Here is a 17,369-nt window from a genome sequence, read left to right on the forward strand (position 1 = left end):
GCTGCAGTTCACCGTTCGCAGCCAATGGGAGCTGTGGGAAGCAGTGTGGGCCAAGGGACGTGCTGACCGCCACTTCCCACCACTCCTGTTGACCTGGTACTGTGAACTGCAGCCACTGGGAGCTGAGTGTCTCTATGCCTGCAAATATTAAACTACTTTTTTTTCTCTCAAATCCCAGCGAAGCAGTATTAATCCCCTTTTATTTTAACAATCATAGCACCAAGCCGTGTCCTTCATGCTGGCTGAAATGGCAATGAAAGTGGAACTAGCTAGACTGGCCTACCAAAGGGCTGCTTGGGAGGTTGATGTTGGTCGCAGAAATACATACTTTGCATCCATCGCAAAGGCATTTGCCGGTGACATTGCAAACCAACTAGCTTCAGATGCAGTCCAGATTTTTGGAGGAAATGGGTTTAATACTGAATATCCTGTAGAAAAACTAATGAGAGATGCCAAAATCTATCAGGTAAGTAAAAAAATGTTACTATAGAGATTGCATTATGTCTCAAAATGAGCTAGTGGTTGGTTGCTTTTAAATTTGACTACAGGGCGCCCCTGCTATATGTCATAGAATCATAGAACACTAGAACTGGAAGGGCCCTCGAGAGGTCATCAAGTCCAGTTCCCTGCCCTCATGGCAGGACCCAGTACCATCCAGACCAGTGTTTCTTAAACTATGTTCTGCGGAACACTGGTGTTCTGTGAACAACTCAGAGGTGTGCTATGACCACTTTTGTTTTTGTCTTTTTTTTTTGTCTTGACAATTTTTTTTTGAAAAATAGTTTCATAAGTGTTCCGCATAAAAAAATATTGTTTGGTGTGCCGTGGTCTCAAAAAGTTTAAGAAACACTGGTCTAGACCATCCCTGATAGATGTCTCTCTAACCTGCTCTTAAATATCTCCAGAGATGGAGATTCCACAACCTCTCTAGGCAACTTATTCTAGTGTTTAACCACCCTGACAGTTAGGAAGTTTTTCCTAATGTCCAACCTAAACCTCCCTTGCTGCAGTTTAAGCCAATTGCTTCTTGTCCTAGTCTCAGAGGCCAAGGAGAACAATTTTTCTCCCTGCTCCTTGTGACATCCTTTTAGATACCTGAAAACCGCTATCATGTCCCCTCTCTGTCTTTTCCTTTCCAAACTAAACAAGCCCAGTTCTTTCAGTCTTCCTTCATAGGTCATATTCCCTAGACCTTTAATCATTCTTGTTGATCTTCTTTGGATCTTCTCTAATTTCTCCACATCTTTCATGAAATATGGTGCCCAGAACTGGATACATAATTCCAATTGAGGCCTAATCAGCACAGAGTAGCACAGAAGAATGACTTTTTGTGTCTTGCTCACAACACTCCTGTTAATGCATCCCAGAATCATGTTTGCTTTTTTTGCAACTGCATCACACTATTGATTCATATTTAGCTTGTAATCCACTATGACCCCTAGATCCAGCTGTACTCCTTTCTAGACAGTCGCTTCCCATTCTGTTTGTGTGAAATGGATTGTTCCTTCCTAAGTGGAGTACTTTGCATTTGTCCTTATTAAACCTCATCCTATTTACTGTGGACCGTTTCTCCAGTTTGTCCAGATCATTTTGAATTATGACACTATCCTCCAAAGCGGTTGCAACCCCTCCCAGCTTGGTATCATCTGCAAACTTAATAAGTGCACTCTCTATGCCAGTGTTTCCCAGCCAGGGTTCTGTGGACCATCATCAGGGGTTCCATGAGAAATCGTGGAATAAATAATGCTGTGCAGGGCCTGGAGCGTCTGTCACGCCCTTTGCCTCCCGCCCTGGCACTCCGATGACTTCTGCACTGCTCAGCCGGGCGGGAGCAAGCGGCACAAGAGGCGGGGACTTCTGCGCAGCTCAACTGAGCCACTGTGCGGGAGTAAGCAACCATTTGGGCTCCACGAGTGAGAGGCAGGAGAGGCAGGAGAAGAGAAAGAGAGTGAGGCAGGAGGAGGAGGAGAGAGAGTGAGAGGCAGGAGGAGAAGAGAAAGAGAGAGTGAGGCAGGAAAAATGCAACATTTTTTTTCTTACAATGTAAGCTGACACATATAAAACAGCTCTTTACAAATAAATTTTCTTGAAAATAATTAGCAGTAATTGAATTGCGCTCCCCGCTGTCAACATTTTCTGGCCAAGCAAACGTTTTCACAAGTAGGGGTTCCTCGGGATATGAAAAGTTATTTTAGGGGTTCCTCCATGGGAAAAAGGTTGGGAATCACTGCTCTATGCCAGTATCTAAATCATAGATGAAGATACTGAACAGAACCGGTCCCAAAATAGACTCCTGCAGAACCCTACTTGTTATGCCCTTCCAGCAGGATTGTGAACCATTAATAATTACTCTGTGAGAATGGTTAGCCAGCCAGTTATGCATCCACCTTACAGTAGTCCCATCTAAGGCTGTGTCTAGACTGCAGGCTTCTTTCGAAAGAGGCTCTTTCGAAAGATCGCGTCTAGACTGCAGGTGGATCTTTCGAAAGAGAAATCCGCTTTTTCGAAAGAGAGCACCCAGCGAGTCTGGATGCTCTCTTTCGAAGACGGCCTATTTACATTGAAGAACGCCTTCTTTCGAAAGAGGAACTTTCGAAAGAAGGCGTTCTTCCTCGTAAATTGAGGTTTACCGCCATCGAAAGAAAAGCCGCGTTCTTTCGAAATAATTTTGAAAGAACGTGGCTTGAGTCTGGACGCAGGTGAAGTTTTTTCGGAAAAAGGCTACTTTTCCCGAAAAAAACCCTGAGTCTGGACACAGCCTAAGTTATTTGCCTAGTTTATTAATAAGATCATGCAAGACTGTATCAAATGCCTTACTAATGTCTAGTTATACTACGTCCACCACTTCTCCTTTATCCACAAGACTCATTATTCTATCAAAGAAAGCTATCAGATTGGTTTAACATGGTTTGTTCTTTACAAATCCATGCTGGCGGTTACCTATCACCTTATTATCTTCCAGATATTTGAAGAGAAATTTCTTACTTGCTCCATTATCTTTCCTGGCACAGAAATTAAACTGACTGGTCTGTAGTTTCCTGGGTTATTCTTATTTCCCTTTTTATATATGGGCACTATATTTGCCCTTTTTTAGTCTTCTGGAATCTCTCCTGTCTCCCATGATTTTTCAAAGATTATAACTGAAGGCTCAGATACCTCTTCTATCCGCTCCTTGAGTATTCTAGGATGCATTCCATCAGGCCCTGGTGACTTCCAGACATCTAACTTTTCTAAATGATTTTTAACTTGTTCTTTTTAAAAAATTTATCTTCTAAACCTACTCCGTTCCCACTAGCATTCACTATGTTAGGCATTCCTTCATCATCAGACTTCTTGGAGAAGACTGAAACAAAGAAGTCATTAAGCATCTCTGCCATTTCCAAGTTTCCTGTATTTGTTTCTCCCTCCTCACTGAGCAATGGGCCTATCCTGTCCTTGGTCGTCTTCTTGCTTCTAATATATATATAAAGTCGTCTTGTTTCCCTTTGTCTTTACCTAGTTTGAGTTCTTTTCATGCCTTTGCCTTTCTAATTTTGCCCCTGCATACCTGTATTGTTTGCTTATATTCATCCTTTGTCATTTGTCCTAGTTTCCACTTTTTATGACTCCTTTTTGATTTTTAGATCATGCAAGATCTCCTGGTTATGCTGTGATCTTTTGCTATACTTTCTATCTTTCCTCTGTAGTGGAATAGCTTGCTTTTGGGACCTTAATAATGTCCTTTTGAAAAACTGCCAACTCTCTTCAGTTGTTTTTCCCCTTAGTCTTGCTTCCCATGGGACCTTACCTACCAGCTCTCTGAGTTTATTAAAATCTGCCTTTGTGAAATCCATTGTCTCTGTTTTGCTGTTCTCCCTTCTACCATTTCTTAGAATCATGAACTCGATGATTTCATGATCCCTTTCACCCAAGCTGCCTTCCATTTTCAAATTCTCAACCAGTTCCTCCCTATTTGTTAAAATCAAATCTAGAACAGCTTCCCTCCGGTAGTTTTTTCAACCTTCTGAAATAAAGTCTTCAGTGCAGTCCAAGAAATTACTGGATAGTCTGTGCCCTTCTGTATTACTTTCCCAACAAATGTCTGGATAATTGAAGTCCCCCATCCTCACCAAATCCTGCACTTTGGATGATTTTGTTAGTTGTTTAAAAAAAGCATTATCCACCTCTTCTATCTGGGTAGATGGTCTGTAGTGGATCCCTAGCATGACCGCACCCTTGTTTTTTTACCCCTTTTAACCTAATCCAAAGACTCTCCTATGTCCATCTCTGCCTCAGTCCAAGTGTATACATTTTTAATATATAAGGCAACAGCTCCTCCCTTTTTTCCCCTCCCTGTCCTTCATGAGGATGCTGTACCCTTCTATACCAATATTTCAATCGTGTGTATTATCCCACTAAGTCTCTGTGATACCAATGATGTCACAGTTGTGGTTTTTTATTAGCACTTCAAGTTCTCCCTGCTTATTACTCATACCTCTTGCATTTGTATATAGGCATCTAAGATGCTGATTTGAGTTGCCTTGACCCTCCTTTTTCTCTGCTATTATAGCCCATGGTTCCTCCCATTTCTGACTCATCTCCCAGGTCTCCATGTTCTTCACTGACCTGTGGGCTTTGGTCACCTGCCCCCATCGAACCTACTTTAAAGCCCTCCTCATTAGGTTAGCCAGTCTGCATCCAAATAAGGTCTTCCCCTTCCTCGAAAGGTGAACCCTATCCTTGCTTAGCAGTCCTTCTTGGAATAACATCCCGTGGTCGAGAAGGCCAAAGTCCTCCTGGCGACACCATCTTCGCAGCCAGACATTCACCTCCAGGATGCACCTGTCCCTGCCTAGGCCCCTATATTTGACAGGAAGGACTGAAGAGAATAATATCCATGCTCCAAACTCCTTCACCCGCGCTCCCAGAGCCCTGTATTCACTCTTGATCCGCTCAGTGTCACATCTTGCAGTATCATTAGTGCCCACATGGATGAGTAGCATGGGGTAGTAGTCAGAGGGCCAGATAATCCTTGACAATGCCTCCATAACATCTTGGATACGGCCCCTGGCAGGCAGCATACCTCGCAAGATGACATGTCAGGGAGACAGATGGGAGCCTCCATCCTCCTCAGAAGAGAGACTCTGATCACCACTATCCTACGTTTCCTCCTCGCAGTGGTAGCAGCAGACCTCTTAGTCTTAGAGGTACGAGGCTTCTACTCCTCAGCTGTAGGGGGTGATTCCTTATCTCCTGTATCAAGTCACTCTGGTATACATCTGTTCCATACTAAAGTTATTGACACTTGTAGGAACTGATGTGTTATAAGGCCTTCCATTGCCTGCTCTTAAATCGCGCAAAAAAAATTGTGTAAATGGAAGTCAACCATTAGGAGGGAAAAATCCATATTTTTAAGTTGTTTCACTGTAAGTCCAAGTTTTTTGGAATGTATCTTAGACTTATAGCGAGGATGGCCTGTACTAAATAATATTTGAAAAGCTACCTTCTTCTTGCCCACCTCATGCTTTTTGTGTACAGGTTTTGTTTTTCACATCTGGAGAAATGATGCATCTCCTGGGTGGACAGGGGAAGGAGATAGCTTTGTAACTGGCCAAGGGGGCAGCTTCAGACTTGCTGTTCCCATAAATCCTTCTGCTTTATCCTCCCCCACCATGCAAAAACACAGCACCTTCCTTATCTCCATCACTGATCATGTTTTAGCAAAGATTAGGCAGCATGTTGTAGTAGTGCCTCATTCATTCCCTTGCTCTTATTATGGAGGGAGCAGGGGTGATGGATTGGAAAAAGCAATTCTGGGCTACTGAAGGAGTGAGGAATGGAATTTGGCTTTGAAAGGCAAAGTAGCCTCCTAAATCCATAATGAGCCTCAGGATGTATTATCTGAAACTAAAGTTGATGACTGTCACTACTCTTTAGCTCTTAGAATTACTCTGAGACCTCAGAAATGTACTTCTTGTGCTTTCAGTTTTTAGAATACATTCATATTATATGGACATTTTTGTTCTGGGTCTGGGGTGTCTCTTTTAAAAAGATGGCTCTTATTTGGAAATGCTTTCTTAAGTTGGAACACAGAAATGTTGGCACAGTGAGTCCACGTGTAAGCTAAAACACCATTTTTAAACTTGGCTTAAACATGCTTTGTCCTGACCCCATGCTACATCGCAAGTACTTAAAGCAGCCTGAATTTGTTTTAATCAAACATGATTCTCAGCCCATGTCAGATACCTCTTAAACTAAGCAGCAACATAAAGGGCTGTGTGTGATAAAAGGAAGGCTACCTCTGTAGCACTTTGTTGGTATAACAGGTGTCCAGTGTATCTGTTCATTCTTAAAACAGTTTTTAAGGAAACTCAAATTATACAAATCAGTTAATATCAAACATACAGGTTATTTTAAGTCATAGAATGATAGGACTGGAAGGGACCTTGAGAGGTCATCGAGTCCAGCTCCCCGCCTTCAAGGCAGGACCAAGCTCCATCTACACCATCCCTGACAGATGTCTATCTAACCTGTTCTTAAATATCTCCAGAGAGGGAGATTCCACCACCTTCCTTGGCAATTTATTCCAATATTTGGCCACCCTGACAGTTAGGAATTTTTTCCTAATGTCCAATCTAAACCTCCCTTGCTGCACTTTAAGCCCATTACTCCTTGTCCTGTCCTCAGAAACCAAGAGGAACAAATTTTCTCCTTCCTCCTTGTGACACCCTTTTAGATATTTGAAAACTGCTATTATGTCCCCTTTTAATCTTCTTTTTTCCAAACTAAACAAGCCCAGTTCATGAAGCCTGACTTCATAGGTCATGTTCTCTAGACCTCCTTATGGTGATCCACAGCAGCCCTCTGGTACAATACTGGTGGTAATCTTCACCCACTCACTAAATTGCACATAGACAGAAAGGAGGAACCCATAATAAATGTATTTTATGATTACTTCAACAAAAAGCCACTTCAGTTGCTTAGAGTGCTGCAGTACTAGTGCTTAGCAGAGGCTGTCTCAGTAATTACTCGTCTCACTGATTAATTGTAGAAGAATTCCTTTGCACATACAGGGGGTACAGTACTTTATCCACTATACATTTTTGAGTGTTTGTCTGTGTGTATCTGTCTGTCTGTCTGCCAGCCAAGGGACATGCATCCATCCCATCCCAGCTGTGCCCGCTGGAGCTACAACAATCATGGAGAGGTGCTTTGCACCTGGCCCAAGTGACTGGGGTTCCTCTCTCCCCAGGGTAGTCTGCATACCGAACCCCTCATCCCCATTCCCAAACAATGACTTAAATGAAGAAAACCAAAACTTATTTGAGTTAAGGACCCAAGCAACACAGAGTAAATTTTTGAGTTCCTAATACTATCAAATGTAGTAATAGGAGCAACTAAGTAAATTCTAAAAAGGAATTAATTTTTTTACTATGCAATTCACTTCCTAAGCCACAGAATATTTATCCAGCTTAACTGTGACAATGTTGGCAAGTCCTAATGGTGTAAATGGAATTAAGAAATCATGTTCTGTGACTTTGTGACATTGATGGGATTTTTTTTTTGCCACTCCTGTTTGTTTTTGGTTCACATGAATGGTATACAATTCTTTCATTATTCTCATTAATTAGTATAGTCCAGAAGCTGTTCTGGTTTCCTCTTTATGTATAAGAACAAAGAACAGAAGCATCAACCTTATTTTCTGTATAGTATAGTCCACTTCTATACCCTCTGCAGAACCTGAAGATTTGTATTCAGGGAGAATGCTGCTTAATTCTCTCATCCCCTAACATCAAGCCTCTTTAATTTTTCCTCTACTTCATTATTTTTTTCTGATCTATGGAAAAAATAAAGATGTAGGGCTTTCATCTTTGTGTTTAGTCTTTGGCCTGGATTGAGAGCCATTTTGTGAGTTTTCCTTGGACAATTCAATTTTCTCATAAACAAACAATGGAGAAGGCAACTTATGTCTGTAGCCCTAGACTCTCAAATGTATTCCTCCACCAGTTCTCTCTAGTTATCTGTCATGATTATTTGCCAGTCCATGAAGTGTGTAGCATTAACTCTTATCCAGAAAATAGAGAGCATTGATCTACAGCTGTTAGACAAGGCCTACATCCTTCTGAACAAGTGTTATTCTGGTAGTGAGATTAGTGTTTTGAGACTTTTTTTTTAAATACGGAGATTCTGTCTTGGACTATTCAAACAACAAATGTAATGGTCCAGATTCTCTCCTATGATGTGGCTGCTTCATGGCACAGTGGTAGGGATGCCAGGTGTCCAGTATTTTTGCCTCTTGCCCAGTAAAAAAAATTCAGAGAATACCAGACACCTGAGATGTGTGGTATTTTCTGATTCCCCCCCCCCTCCCCCCCGCCAGGAGGCAAAAATGCCAGGCACCTGACAACCCTACAAACACTCAGTGCCTGGCCTCCCCCCCCCCCTCGACCCCAGACCCCATGCTTATCTGGTTCTGCAAGGCTGCCGGTACAAAATGGCTGCCAGCAAAATGATCAAGGAAAAGCAATGGCTCCCCTGGGCCTTAATGCTCAACTGCTCCCCTGTTCCCTGCACTCACTGTTAAAAGGAACATGATGTTTTAATGCTATTTTATTTTAATTTTTAAAATTAAGTCTTCGGTCTCTCTCTCCTCCCCTTTTTTTTTTCTTCAACAGAATTTTTTTCACGTTTTTTTTGTGGGGGGGGGGGGGAGTGTTCGGTATTTTTGTTTCAGCCATCTGGCAACCTTACACAGTGGTATCCTCCATCAGCACAAAAGCAGATTTAAAACAAAGGCTATGTGGCTTGGGTTTTCCTATGACCTCAGGCTGCTCGAACAGTCTTTCACGTCAATTGGCAGCTGGCATGAATTAGATCAGCTCCTTAGTGTCTCTAAATCACACCAGAGTACCAGCTCAAGGTAAGACGAGACCAACTGTGGCTTTGCATTCCTCATGTTTAGCTGTGGTGCACACCAGCAGGTAAGGATTGGGCCTCCGGTGTTTGCTTTCTTTGCCAGTGAAGATATGGATAGTGTTATGAGACCATCTATTGGAAGGAAACATGAAATAGTTCTGAAACGCCAGCCCAATTACACAAGTCTCAGACAAAATATTCTTCCTTTCAGCTCTTTACCTTCTCTACAGAAAAGCACAGTCTCCTCAAGCTCTGTCATAGTCCCCTCTAGTCTCTGAGTGTACCCCTTCAGGTGTCAGACCTGGCACTTTTAACTCTCCTTGGGTGTAATCCCACTATTTTCCCACTCGTAGACTAAGCCTTACGCTACTGTACTCTGATACTCTGTGTATTAGCTTAGTTTACCCAGCAGGTGGGACTGGGTTTAACAGTTTTTCTCTTTGGGAGTCTGTAACCAGAGAGCATTTTAAAACCAATTATAATTTACCCACATAACTGTCTTACCTGAGATAACCATCCTCTGTTTATAACCTAGACAGGTCAGTGCCTAAATTAGAGTGGTTTCTCCAAAGAGCTCCTTGATCCTTTTATAAACTGATATTGAGCCTTTGATCTTGTATTCTCAGGTCTCTGTCTAGCATTGTCTCTTAACCACAAACTGCCTACCAATCAGTGACTTATTTTGAGCTTTTTTTTTCTTTCCTGTTTGTTCTTCCTGACATCTCCCATTACTAACCCAACATATTCGTGTTAATTACATTTGTGTTACTTGTATGTAGTTCAGTATTCCCCAGAGATGCCCTCACTGGGTTTAAAGATTGTCAGTTGTGTGGGGGAGCAGTTCACAGCAACAGTCCCTGCACATTGTGTCCCTATAATGATGCCCTCCTAGAGCCTGTAAAGGTTCTCTGGAGCAACCTGACTTTGGTACTACCTACTGCAAAGCACATGGAGGAATGCCTGTTTTGACCTAGTGCAGGGATTTGAGAGTTTTCACTCCTGTCCGCCCCAAATTCCATATTTGTAACTGCCATGAACAATGGAGTCTGAAAGGGGAGGTATAAGTTCACTGTTAAGGACAGGCGCTCCGAAAGGATGGATTTAGTGGGTAGGAAGCTTTAAACCACCTCCTCCCTGCAAATGTGGATTGCAGCCCAGCAGGCATTGTTGCCCAAGTACAGCTTTGTAAATTGAACAGCTGTGCCTGAGTTTGTGGACCAGCTGCCTGAAACCTCTAGAAAAGAATTTTGTGTGTTTAATCAACGGTAGCTGTTTAGTGGCCAAGATATCATTACAGTCTATGCTGGATATAATGGATGCTTCAGCCAGAATTATGGGCTGGTGGTAACAGTGAAAAGAATGTCTGGCTACAGAATTCAGGCATTGCTTCTGACATGCAGCAGGCCAACGAGAATTTATCTTTTTGTGACTGGGTGGTGTTCTCATACAAGAAGGATGAGATCTTGCCCTCCTTCAAGGATTCTGAGACTACTCCATGTTCCTCAGGCATGTATATACCAACAGTGCAAAAGTGCATCTTCGTTAACCACAGCAGTAAATACCATCTGCAAATTTTGCTACCTCTAGACCAGGGGAGGGGCAATAATTTTTGATGGGGGGGTTACTCTAAGATTTTGGAAAGTGGCCAAGAGCCATACTTTTCTGTAGAGGAGCTACAGAGTCTAGGATAGAGGTTGAATGCAGAGGGATCACAGGGTAAGGGACTGGGGTGCAGGAGATGGGTCTGAGAAGGAGTTTAGGTGAAGGAGGGGGTTGTGACCTGGGTCAGGGGATTGAGCGGTAGGATCAGGGAGGGAGTGTGGGTGCAGTAGAGGATTCTGGCCTGGGGGAGGGATGTAGGAGAGGATACAGGGTCTGGGAGGGAGTTGTGACCTGGGGCAGGGGGGTGCAGAGAGTTTGGATGGTCACCTGGGAAGGGAGTTGGGGTCCAGGATGGGCAGAGATGCCAGAGGCAGGCTTTGACTGAGAGGTGCTTACCTAAGTGTCTTCTGTCCAGCAGCCCTACAGCACCCTCAGAGTGGCTCTCTGCTCTGAGAGGGAGGAGAGGCTTGTGCTGCCCCTTTACCCAGGCCAATCTCTCAGCTCCTATTGGCTGGTTGTTTCTGGCCAATAGGAGCGCAGAGATAGGTCGGTGTCAGTTCCTACTGGCCTGTTGTTTCCTGCCAATAGGAAATGAGGATTGGGTGGGGAGATCACATGAAGCTTTACCCTCTCTCTAGTGCAGAAAGCCACATGGAGCAGCCCTCCACTTAAGACTGTGGCAGCTGTGTACCTGAGGGCCCGTGAGCTGGATCTGATGGCTTGGTGTGTCAGATGTGGCCTGCAAGATGAATCTTGCCCGCCCCTGCTCTAGACAGTCTGATTACCCCAGAAAGAGTCACCGATCCCAGAAGGACAGGCAGTCAAATAAAGGGCTTTATCAGTCCACACGCTTTGTATTGGTGCCCCCCAACCACCTATTGTGACTCTGCTAGCCAATCACTTGCCAAGGTCCAAAATTATCTTGTGGCACATCTCAGCGGGAATTTTCCATGAACCATGAATGGTCTCAGAGGTCTAATGTTCTGCAAGTCATCTTTGCAATGTGGAGTATCCCAGTTAGGAATGTTAAATTTAGTTCAATCAACTAATTGACTTCGCAATGGATAAGCAGGGGAGCTACAGAGGGGTTAGCTTCCAGCCCTGGGAGCTAACCCTGCTGCGGCTCTGTTTTTTAAATGTGTTAAGAGCCAGTAACATTTAAAAGGCTGAAGCACAGCGGAGGGATGACCCTGGCTCACGCTAGGCCTCCCCTCCCCACACTGTGCTTCTGGTTTTTATATGTATTAAGAATTGGCAGGCTCTTAATACATTTAAAAAAGCGGAGGTGCAGCATCTAGGACTGAGTGTGAGCCGGGAACCAGCGGACCACTGGTACTGAGTTCAGGTGACACTAGCTAGTGTCCAAAACATCTTGAACTATTTACTATGTCTTTAGTTGTTGGGCTTATACTTAGCTTGTTAAGGGTGCACCTAGCAGTGATCTCAGCCTTTCAGCCACTCATTCATGGAAGATAAGTGTTTTCCAAAGCCACAGCAGCAAGATTCTTTAAAGGAATACTTCATATTCACCTGCTAGCGCAGGTTCCAGTTTCCTTGTGGAATGTTACCATGGTTTTCGTGTCTCTTACAGGACCTCAGTTCGAGCCTTCAGCATCTTCCCCCTGTCCTCTCAAAAAACTGTTTTCGTCATGACATTAACATCTGCAAGGAAAATATGTGAATTGATGGCAGAGTCTGTTTTTAATTGCAGAGATGCCTTACATGCAAGTCTCCAAAGACAGTGACATTTTGGTTACACACAAAATTTGTGGGTATGTCTACACTTGCAGCCTATTTCGGAATAGGGCTGCAAATGTAGGCATTCGGAATGGCAAATCAAGTCCGGGATTTAAATATCCCACGCTTGATCTGCATCTTCCTGGTCGGGCGCCAATTTTTGAAATTTACAAACCCGGAATAACTGCCTGCGTCTACACGCGGCAGAGAAACAGGCGTTCGAAATAAAGCCTTATTTCGAACTACCTGTTATTCCTCCTGCAATGAGGTTTGACAGATAGTTCGAAATAGGGCTTTATTTCGAATGAACATTTCACTGCCGTGTACAGACGCAGGCAGTTATTCCGGGCTTGTAAATTTCAAAAATGGCGCCCGGACGGGAAGATGCAAATCAAGCGCAGGATATTTAAATCCTGGGCTTGATTTGCCAATCCGAATGCCTACATTTGCAGCCCTATTCCAAAATAGGCTGCAAGTGTAGACATACCCTGTGTCTCAAGTTGGTCTCTTTTCATTTAAACTAGGCAGTACATTTGCTTGTGTGTTTGTCCTAAGCAGCACTCCTCTCCAGAGGAACAGTGATTTCACACATTGGATATCAGACTGTCTGACCTTTTATCTGGATGGGACTACATCCTTTCAGACTTTGTTTTCTCTGTTTTTGTGTGGTCTGCAGGCAATATGAAGGGGCAGGCATTTTCCTTGAAGATGATTTCAAAGTGGATAAGTTCCAACACCATGACTTGCATATGAAACTGCTTTGCAGAGGCAACTGATTAGGTGGGATCCAGGGAGGCCACCGGCAGTGTTCCTTCTAAGGAGCGCGGCTGCAGACAAAAAATTCTGAGCCCGCCCACCTCCTTAGCTGCTGGGCAGCTCTGCACTCACCTTCCTGGACCTGGAAGGTGAGTGGGGTGTCTGCTTCCATGGCCAGGGCTATGTGGTGGGCGAAGGCGGGGACGGAGCCACAAATGCAGCAGAAGGTGGCTATTCTGGCTGCTGCTGGGACTGAAGCCATGCTGGGAGGCAGCTGCTGCCTGGGATTGGAACTGTGGGGCTGGCAGGCTGCTGCTGCGGGGAGTTGGGACCTTGGGGCTGGCGGGGAGTTGCTGCCACCAGGAGATGGGGCCCTGGGGCTGGCGGGCGGCTGCTGCCACCAGGAGATCGGGCCATGGGGCTGGCAGGTGGCTGCTGCCACCTGGGATTGGGGCTGTGAGGCAGGCAGGCAGCTGCTGTCACAAGGAGTTGGGGCTGTGGGACTGGCGGGGGGAGTAGTTGGGGTGGAGGAGGAGACAGAATGCTAGCTGTGTAACAGAGCAGAAGCTGGGGCAGGAGCTAATGCATAAATTGTTATGGAAGAAAGCCCCACTTACTGTGCAGATGCATTAGTTTCTGCCTCATCTTCTGTCCTGTTGCACATCTAGCATACACAGTATATATAGTAACTGATGGGTGCCACAGTGGGGCACACATCTGAACAAGCGCACATGACATCAATATTGGCTCACAAGACAAAACTCACTACGCTTATGGATGGAAAAGCTGAGAGGGAACGCTGGCCACTGGCCAAGTGACATTCTTCTCCCTCTCCCCCAGGGAAGGGCTGGAACAAACCCCCTCTGCCCTTGCTCTGCCTCTACTCTGCCTCTTTTCCCAACCGAGATGGCCGGGGTCACTAGTGGGGCTGGAGCTGGCAGCAGGTCCCCTGCCCCAATTGCACTCATTGGCAGCGGTGGGGGAAGAAGAGCAAGGCAGCCCCAGGTGCATTGTTCTCGCAGCCACTTCACTCTGCTGCTGCCAGGAAATGCAAAGGTGGTCCCACCCCTCCCCCAGAGCAGCAGAATGAGCAAAGCATCATGTTGCCTGGCTCCACTTACTCCGCTGATGATGAGTGGAAGGGGCAGCTACCCCTGTAGTTACCCTGCTATTTGCTCCTTGGCCCCCTCCTGCCCATGTCATTGGGAGATGTGTGGCCCCTCCTGCCCACCACGCATCAGTCCTGTTGCTTTGGATTTGCTTCCTTATATGTGTGGTGAACTCCTGAGAATACTATTGATATAGATTGCATTCTCAAGCGATATCTCTGCATTGGATATTTGCAAGGCTGCCACATGGTTTAATACATTCATTACACATTAACATCTGCAAGGAAAATATGTGAATTGATGGCAGAGTCTGTTTTTAATTGCAGAGATGCCTTACATGCAAGTCTCCAAAGACAGTGACATTTTGGTTACACACAAAATTTGTGGGTATGTCTACACTTGCAGCCTATTTCGGAATAGGGCTGCAAATGTAGGCATTCGGAATGGCAAATCAAGTCCGGGATTTAAATATCCCACGCTTGATCTGCATCTTCCTGGTCGGGCGCCAATTTTTGAAATTTACAAACCCGGAATAACTGCCTGCGTCTACACGCGGCAGAGAAACAGGCGTTCGAAATAAAGCCTTATTTCGAACTACCTGTTATTCCTCCTGCAATGAGGTTTGACAGATAGTTCGAAATAGGGCTTTATTTCGAATGAACATTTCACTGCCGTGTACAGACGCAGGCAGTTATTCCGGGCTTGTAAATTTCAAAAATGGCGCCCGGACGGGAAGATGCAAATCAAGCGCAGGATATTTAAATCCTGGGCTTGATTTGCCAATCCGAATGCCTACATTTGCAGCCCTATTCCAAAATAGGCTGCAAGTGTAGACATACCCTGTGTCTCAAGTTGGTCTCTTTTCATTTAAACTAGGCAGTACATTTGCTTGTGTGTTTGTCCTAAGCAGCACTCCTCTCCAGAGGAACAGTGATTTCACACATTGGATATCAGACTGTCTGACCTTTTATCTGGATGGGACTACATCCTTTCAGACTTTGTTTTCTCTGTTTTTGTGTGGTCTGCAGGCAATATGAAGGGGCAGGCATTTTCCTTGAAGATGATTTCAAAGTGGATAAGTTCCAACACCATGACTTGCATATGAAACTGCTTTGCAGAGGCAACTGATTAGGTGGGATCCAGGGAGGCCACCGGCAGTGTTCCTTCTAAGGAGCGCGGCTGCAGACAAAAAATTCTGAGCCCGCCCACCTCCTTAGCTGCTGGGCAGCTCTGCACTCACCTTCCTGGACCTGGAAGGTGAGTGGGGTGTCTGCTTCCATGGCCAGGGCTATGTGGTGGGCGAAGGCGGGGACGGAGCCACAAATGCAGCAGAAGGTGGCTATTCTGGCTGCTGCTGGGACTGAAGCCATGCTGGGAGGCAGCTGCTGCCTGGGATTGGAACTGTGGGGCTGGCAGGCTGCTGCTGCGGGGAGTTGGGACCTTGGGGCTGGCGGGGAGTTGCTGCCACCAGGAGATGGGGCCCTGGGGCTGGCGGGCGGCTGCTGCCACCAGGAGATCGGGCCATGGGGCTGGCAGGTGGCTGCTGCCACCTGGGATTGGGGCTGTGAGGCAGGCAGGCAGCTGCTGTCACAAGGAGTTGGGGCTGTGGGACTGGCGGGGGGAGTAGTTGGGGTGGAGGAGGAGACAGAATGCTAGCTGTGTAACAGAGCAGAAGCTGGGGCAGGAGCTAATGCATAAATTGTTATGGAAGAAAGCCCCACTTACTGTGCAGATGCATTAGTTTCTGCCTCATCTTCTGTCCTGTTGCACATCTAGCATACACAGTATATATAGTAACTGATGGGTGCCACAGTGGGGCACACATCTGAACAAGCGCACATGACATCAATATTGGCTCACAAGACAAAACTCACTACGCTTATGGATGGAAAAGCTGAGAGGGAACGCTGGCCACTGGCCAAGTGACATTCTTCTCCCTCTCCCCCAGGGAAGGGCTGGAACAAACCCCCTCTGCCCTTGCTCTGCCTCTACTCTGCCTCTTTTCCCAACCGAGATGGCCGGGGTCACTAGTGGGGCTGGAGCTGGCAGCAGGTCCCCTGCCCCAATTGCACTCATTGGCAGCGGTGGGGGAAGAAGAGCAAGGCAGCCCCAGGTGCATTGTTCTCGCAGCCACTTCACTCTGCTGCTGCCAGGAAATGCAAAGGTGGTCCCACCCCTCCCCCAGAGCAGCAGAATGAGAAAAGCATCATGTTGCCTGGCTCCACTTACCCCGCTGATGATGAGTGGAAGGGGCAGCTACCCCTGTAGTTACCCTGCTATTTGCTCCTTGGCCCCCTCCTGCCCATGTCATTGGGAGATGTGTGGCCCCTCCTGTCCACCACGCATCAGTCCTGTTGCTTTGGATTTACTTCCTTATATGTGTGGTGAACTCCTGAGAATACTATTGATATAGATTGCATTCTCAAGCGATATCTCTGCATTGGATATTTGCAAGGCTGCCACATGGTTTAATACATTCATTACACTTGTGTCACTACTTTGGAAAAATGGTTCTGTGGTCCGTTGTTCGAATGGACTTTGAACCCACCACTTGCAGGTGGAATACCCAACTGCAGCTTCCCAAAGGAGAAATTCTTACGTGCTATAACAGATTGAAACATGATGCAGATGTGCATTCTGAGACCCACCTTCTGTCCCTCTTTTGTGGTTTCGATTATTATTCTGTTATTGACCCTTGTGTCAGTGCTTCATTATTAAATGTTTTTAGAAAATATGTATATTCTGTATTGATTACAACATTCTTCTGGAATCTGGATTGAAGACTTAACATTCTTCAGACAATGATCATTGGTTGTGTGTTTCAGAGTGATTCTAATTGCCTTCAGTATTCCATTAACGCAGGCGTGGGCAATAACAGGGCGGCAGTCTGCCAAGGTTAGCCCCTGAAAGGCCACCGCTGCTATAATTACCTGCACAGCCACAGGTACTGGTGATCACAGCACCCGTTGGCTACCGATCACTGTTCCCAGCCCGAGAGCAGTGGGAAATGGTGTCCTAGTCTGTACTGCTTCCTGCCACTCCCATTGGCTGGGGACAGCAATCTGTAGCTAACTGGAGCTGTGATCGCCAGTTCCTGTGGCCATGCAGGTAAATATATCAGCATCTACCCACAAGGGCCGATATTTGCCCACCCTTGATATAACCACACATCTCTGATTCTGGTTTCTATTCCCCATCTTTTGGGAAGCTTATGGAGATTATCAACAGAGATGCCTCGTGTCTCTGTGAATAGTCTTTAAATGCCTTACT

At 45.6% G+C, this 17,369-nt stretch overlaps 1 protein-coding gene across 1 annotated transcript in view; it reads left to right on the top strand.

Annotated features, from left to right (window-relative positions):
• The window catches only part of ACADM (acyl-CoA dehydrogenase medium chain), a 53,258-nt gene that overhangs the window by 32,314 nt on the left and 3,575 nt on the right, over window positions 1–17,369 (top strand). Inside the window, exon 11 of the mRNA XM_075936274.2 lies at window positions 218–466. Within this exon, the coding sequence (XP_075792389.2) occupies window positions 218–466 (249 nt within the window). The remainder of the gene's footprint in view (window positions 1–217; window positions 467–17,369) is intronic.

The sequence above is a fragment of the Pelodiscus sinensis genome, chromosome 9 (genome assembly GCF_052426305.1).
Source record: "Pelodiscus sinensis isolate ZL-2025 chromosome 9, ASM5242630v1, whole genome shotgun sequence".
Classification (NCBI taxonomy): domain Eukaryota; kingdom Metazoa; phylum Chordata; order Testudines; family Trionychidae; genus Pelodiscus; species Pelodiscus sinensis.